This window comes from Octopus bimaculoides, chromosome 11 (genome assembly GCF_001194135.2).
Source record: "Octopus bimaculoides isolate UCB-OBI-ISO-001 chromosome 11, ASM119413v2, whole genome shotgun sequence".
Taxonomy (NCBI): domain Eukaryota; kingdom Metazoa; phylum Mollusca; class Cephalopoda; order Octopoda; family Octopodidae; genus Octopus; species Octopus bimaculoides.
This window is the reverse complement of record NC_068991.1, coordinates 21,842,029-21,848,868: the sequence shown is the minus strand read 5'-3', so window position 1 is coordinate 21,848,868 and position 6,840 is coordinate 21,842,029. Positions and strand designations below refer to the sequence as shown.

The 6,840-nt window shown below is 38.6% G+C and overlaps 1 protein-coding gene across 2 annotated transcripts in view; it reads right to left on the bottom strand.

The window, feature by feature from the left end:
- Nucleotides 1–6,840, bottom strand: part of LOC106878229 (uncharacterized) — an 87,263-nt gene that overhangs the window by 3,361 nt on the left and 77,062 nt on the right. For both annotated transcript variants that reach the window (XM_052971590.1, XM_014927386.2), the window contains exons 2-3: nucleotides 3,170–3,496; nucleotides 297–472 (exon numbers count right to left, since the gene is read on the bottom strand). In XM_052971590.1, the coding sequence (XP_052827550.1) occupies nucleotides 297–472; nucleotides 3,170–3,488 (495 nt within the window). In that variant the 5' untranslated portion in view covers nucleotides 3,489–3,496. The remainder of the gene's footprint in view (nucleotides 1–296; nucleotides 473–3,169; nucleotides 3,497–6,840) is intronic.

Here is a 6,840-nt window from a genome sequence, read left to right as displayed (position 1 = left end):
AAAGGATAGATCTGACTCTCACGTCTCTGTGGGAGAAGATAGCCCTCTCTATTCCCCTTACAAAACTTACGTCCGGGTACCGAATTTGTCTCAATTGATGGTATTACTCAGGTAATCTTAACTTCATCCCATGCAAAGCCGGGTTATAGTGCTAGTCTTAGATATATTGTATTTAAAATAAAAGGCTGGATAGTCAAGAGTGGAATGTTTTTAATCATTGCTCAGATACATCACACCTGAACTGGAACTAATTAGCAACAACAACAGCAACAATAACAACTTCAAAAACAGCTTACCTGGCTTGATGCATTTACGTTATGCGTCTTCAAATCTCCCATTTCTCGACCAGAGCAACCACTTCCATATGCCACAAATGGTGGAAGTTTAATTCGTATCTTCGGTTTGCTTGAATTTGTCTTTTCTTGGTTTTCAGTTTTTACAGACGTGCGAGTAAGCTTTGGTTCTTCTGCGGCTGAATACAATAAACATCGACATTAGCTTTGGTTAAAAAAACAGAATTAAAAGTCTAACAAGTAAGTATATATAAACAATTTAATTATCATTTGTTTGATCTGCATCACAACCATTCTCACTCCAGCATCACATTCAACACACACACACACACACACAGAGTCCAGTATGAGCACAACACAATTCTTGCTTGCAGCTAGCAGTTCAATGACATGAATAATGACTATCTATCTTCTTCATTTCTGGACCCTTTAAGGACAATACATGTTTGGCTGGAGAGGTTAGGCTTAACTCAGAGTACGTGTTTCTTACCTTGCTCCTCCCGCCTATTGTCAATTCCTGTCCAATACTGAGATCTTAAAGTGCATGATGAGTAATGATGTCTTCCACTCCTGAAATGTTACTGTTGGTCTTCTTCAAGCTGGTCTTCAGCTGGTCTTTGATGCATTTCGTTTGGGACTCCAAACAGTCATTGTGATACAATACAGTACACACACATACAAACATGTGCAGGTGTGGCTGTGTAGTTGATAAGTTTGCTTCCCAACCACCTAGTTTCAGCTTCAGTCCCACTGCTTGGTCCTAGGGCAAATGTCTCTACTATAGCCCCAGGCCAACCAAAGTTCTGGAAAAAGACTGTAGTGTGTGTGTGTGTGTGTGTGTGTGTGTGTGTGTGTGTGTGTGTGTGTATTTGCCATGTTGGTCCACTGAACTCAACAAGTTTTTTTCATTCTCTCTCTGCTTATTTTCTCATATTCCTTTCTGTTGAAGAGCATAGGATCAAAACGTAAAAGACTTTTTCATTTTTCCCGAGCATCAAACTAATACACTTGCTTGTTGTTCATACACCTGTCTTCATCTTATGCTTTTCTATAAATTTCAACTACATATATATATACATATATATATAGGGAGAATTCACAAAAAAAAAAACAAAAGACAAAGACAGGTGGTGTAGACAACAAACAGATGTATTAGTTTAACACATGGGAAGTGAAAAAGTCTTTAATGTTTCGAGCCTACACTCTTCCACAGACAGGAACACAAAAATAAACAGCAGAACTGAGAAAAATATTGCAGATGTGCATGCAACTGTGAGGGGAAACGATTGAATCGCCATCCATGAGTTATCAGAGGATGTGCAGATTAATTATGGTTCAGTTCAGACCCTTATCACTGAAGATTTGGGTATGAGATGTGTGTCTGCCAAGTTTGTGCCAAAACTGCTTTCAGCTGACCAAAAAGACAGTCGGGTTTCAGTTGCACAAGAGCTCCTTGATTGTGTTGAGAACGATGAAAACTTTTTGAAAACTTTGCTTAGGCCTCTGAGCAGGTATTGCCAAGCTTTTGGCAAAATCTAATGCAGATTCTCTGCTCAACTTTCTCTGTCATGGTCAATGCAACAATCACATGCTACACACCTTCCTTCCAAGCACTGCTGTAAACAGTGGAAGTGAGCTAGGTCAATCTGTGCCAAGTAGCTTCACACTGCGTGCTTTAGCTTTTTTACTATGGTGACAGTTTGGATAGTAATTGATCAGACCATGTAAACTGAAACAATGCAAAATGAAGATTCATGCACAAGAAGACAATGTACTACCCAATGTGGGAATTGGAATTACAAACATACAATCTTGAGTCCAATCTTCTTATCACCAGGCCATGCGCCATTGTGTAATAGAGTTAACCCTTTGCTTTTTTAGCTACAGTACTCAACAGGCTTTTCTATACATTTTCTGCTCATCTAGTCACACTAAAGAGGTCTGAGATGATCTAAAGCTACAGTAGAAGATGCTTACTTAAGGTAAGATTACACCTGCAGCTTCAAGATTCAAAAGCAAATTTCTTACCTATTTGTCCATGACTTCACTGACTCAACATACACATTCACGAACAGAATCCAATCCACTTATGACACACACTGTGTGTTAAAGTTACCAACAGAATCTTATTCAAAAAGAAGGGATGATTAAATTCAATATTCCATGTCAGTGATTGTATGAGTGTATATCAATACTAGTTTCAAACTTTGTACAAGGCCTGCCATTTTGCAGGAGGGAGTAAGTTGATTATTTTGATCCCAGTGCTCTACTGATACTTATTTTATTGACCCCATCCCCAAAAAGATGAAAGGCACATATCAATATTAAGGCATAGGCAGCAGGCTGGCAGAATTATTACTGCACCAGAAAAAATGCATAGTGGCATTTCTTCTGATTTTACATTCTGAGTTCAAAGGCTGCTGTGGTTAACTTGGCCTTTCATCTTTTCAGGGTTGATGAAATGAGTACCAGTTGTGTATTAGGGTCAATGTAATTGACTAACCCCGTACCACGAAATTGCTGGCCTTGCGCCAAAATTTGAAATTAATAGTGATGCATGCATCCGTCCAACCATCCATACATACACACATAGACAAACACCATAAATGCATACAAGCTCAAACACATGGCAACACACACACACACACAAATACACATAATCATATACACACACTCACATAGATACACACATACACATAAATTCCCATACATTGTGTGTATGTGTGTGTATGTGTGCATGTGTGTAGTTAAACACAATCATACATACATATGCATACTCATAATTGCACATATACACATGTAAATACACACTTATATGCACACAAATGCAACTCACACACAGCACAAGTGTAACAATGTCTGTACAAAGTTGTTACCTTTTCTGTCATATTTCTGGTACAACAATGACCTATCAGCAGACTTTGATCTTCGAGGATGCTTCTTGGTATGATAATAACCGGTATATGTGAGCCTTTCTGTGGAGTTGGAGCGACGCATCAGTTTTTTTAAGAAGGGTAGCTGCTGGCCGGATTCTTCGCCATCCTGCATATTATTTTTATAGTTATTAATACCCAAAGGTGTGTGTTCATATTCATGCTTGCGGCGGAGGGTACGAAAGTGTTTGTTGGCCTCATAGATAATTTCACAAAGTTCTGGGTCCACTGGAGAGAACTGACGCTCGTATTCACTCTTCATTTTGGAAGCTGAGTAAAAACAAAAAACAATGAATGAACTTGTAAAAGGTTGATAGTTGCAATAGAGACATTATTCTCTCTCTATCACCTTTCAACATAATACATATGAAGAAACAGTAGAATAATTAACAACATAATAAAAATAAGTTTTATTTTTTGATGATGCTTGGTTTTACAAATCCTGTGTCATTCAGTTTAGCAGCCGCTGATTAAGTTGTAATTTGGTATTGGAAGCTTAAGGGCTTCCTTGATGCATGCCAGAGGAGCAAATAGCTATCATATCGATAGCATCGTGGTGAAGAGTGCTTCGTTGAGGAGCAAGGTGTTGTCACGTTGAAGGTGTCATGCAGAAGAGAGTTATAAAATGAAAGTAACTCTTTAAGCACTAGTTTTATTACGCATGTGCACTCGAGGGGCTTCCGGAAAGGCAAGTTCCTTGCGCATGTGCAGATAGTACTTCCTCAATGGCGGCTACAATTTTGCGCCACTACAAACTGAACAATAATGGCAATGAACTTCAACTCCAACATCAAAATTAGCTTCTATGTGAGTGCTCAACCTGCAAGAAACAGTAACAAAATCTCCCTCAAATTGTTGACTATCAATTTAAAAAAGAAGAAAAAGATACACTGAATAATAACATAGTCCTAAATGCACTGCCCATAGTATAGGTGAGATGGTCACAGCTGGAAAGTCTTTGACCATTGGTTTGCCCAATCAGGATTGGCTGACAGACGAGTAAAAGCAACACAAATGAACATCAACAAAATAGTGCCTTTACTATTTAAGGTCCTTTAAAACGTTGAGCATTTAAACCAACCATATCTGGCTCTAAGAAGGGGAAAGGGTAGAAGAGAAGGGGAGAAAGAAGAAGAGAAGGAGGTGGAGGAAGTGAGGAAGAAAAGGAAATTTCCCAGCAGCACAAGACCATAAACAGGGTTATCATCACATTATCATGGATTATATTTTAGTTATTTTATTGATCCTGAGAGATGAAAGGCAAAAGCAACCCTGACAGAAATTTGAATCCGGAATACCGAGAAACAAAACTAGACTCTGTCAAGCATTTAGTTGGTGTTTCCCCATTTTTGTCAGTCCAAGTGAACAGCAACAACATCATCATCATCAGCAGCAGCAGCAGTAGCAGCAGCAACAACAACAATGTCAATAATTGCTTCTATTTTAGGTCAGCAATTCTGAAGGGAGAAGAGTCTGGTTGATTAAATTGATCCCTGTACTTAACCTGTAGTTTATGTCATAAACACCAGAGGGATGAAAGGCAAAGCTGACTATGGTTTGATTTGAACTCAGAATAGAAAAAGCTGAAACAAAAATGCAATGCATAAACTCTGATGCTCTTAAGATTTTGCCATGCCACTGCCTTTAAGCAACAACAACAACAACAACAACAATTATCCTTTCTACAATAGGCACAAAGCCTGAAATTTTAGGGGCAGAGTCTTGTTGATTTAATCAATCTCAGGGCTAAACTGGTACTTATTTCACTGAGCCCAAAGAGATGAAAAGCAAAGTCAATCTTGGCAGAATTTCAACTCAGAACGTAAAGACAGATGAAATGATGCTGTGCATTTTCCCCAGTGTACAAGCGATTCTGCCAGCTCATTGCCTTAAAGAACAATAATAATAATAATAATGGTTCCAAATTCTGGCACAAGGCTAGCAATTTCAGGGAAAGGGCTAAGTTGGTTACATTGAACCCAGTACTCAACTGGTACTTATTTTATCGACCCCAAAGGGATGAAAGACAAAGTTGTCTTCAGCAGTATTTGAACTCAGAATGTAAAGGCAGACAAAATGCTGTAGAGCATTTTGCCCAGCATGCTAACAATTTTGCCAGCTCGCTGCCTTAACAATAATGTCCATGATAATTTCTCCCATTCATAAGGCTACAAGTTTAATAAGTAGGGATATAATGGTAGGGATATAGCAATTAAATTAACACCAATAGATGACTGGTGATATTTTATCATTCAGAAAGAGAGAGGGGTGTGAGAAAGTGAGAGAGAAACAAGGTTGAATTTTATTGGATTTTAACTCAGAACATAGAGAGATAGAACTAAAAGCAGTCGATCATTTGGTGTAGTTACCCTATATCTCTGATATAGATCTCCAGCTTTGGCTCAAGGATTGTAAATTTGCAAATGAAACAGAATAACATCAAATGAAACAATGCCTTTATTATGCCACTGAAAGATATTCTATTGGCCCCAAAGAAATGAAAGGTAAAAACTGACCTTGGTGAGATTTGAACTCAGTGTATTGACTACAGGTGTAGCAGTTGGGTTAAAATGTTTACCTTGCACAACTACACGTGTTCAGTTCCTCAGTATGATATCTACAACAACTGTTTTCGAGCCTGAGGTCACAGACATTGGATAATGTTGACCTGGGTACACTGTATATAGTAGAAGGAAAAGACATGACTGTCACAGTGGACACACACACACACACACACACACACATGGTAGGTGCAGATGTGGCTGTGTAGCAAGATGTTTGCTTCCCAACCACATGGTTCTGGGTTCAGTGCTACTGCATGGCACCTTGGACAAGTGTCTTCTACAAAAGCCTTGTGAGTGGATTTGATAGATGGAAACTGAAAGAAGCCCATCGTGTATGTGTATGCGTGTGTGTGTGTGTATGTGTGTGTGTGTGTGTGTGTGTGTGTGTGTGTTTGTGTTTGTCCTCTACCACCACTTGACAATTGCTGTTAGTATGTTTACGTCCACATAACTTAGCAGTTTGGCAAAAGAGACCAATAGAAAAAGTAGCAGGCTTTGAAAAAATAACTAATGGAGTTGAATCTTCAAGGTAGTGCTCCAGCATGGCCACTGTCTAATGACTGAAACAAGTAAAAGATAAAAAAATCTATATCTATCTATCTATCTATCTATCTGTGTGTGTGTGTGTGTGTGTGTGCTTGTATAGTTTTTGACTGTATCTGGTATACAAATCTCCTCTCAAAATGCTTGCCTAGGGGACCCCACCTATCTCCCATCTCTTTGATCAGTAGCTTACTATCAGATTGCACTATCACTGTGTTGATTGATAGACCTTTTACAGTATCTCATTCTTTCAACTCCAACATACTTCCAGGGTTCACTTTTGACTCATCTCACTGTCTTACTTTCTTCTATACATCAATAATGTACATGCCATGATATCCAACTACATACTCTTCATTCTTTCCTAACCTTTCTTAACCATGCATCATCCAGACTTTGATGCTACACACTAAACCTATATCAATTCCATAAACAGAAACCTTAAAAAGTATCTATCAATGGGTCAATATTAATCCTGTCTCTCTCAGCTACAAGAAAATACAAATG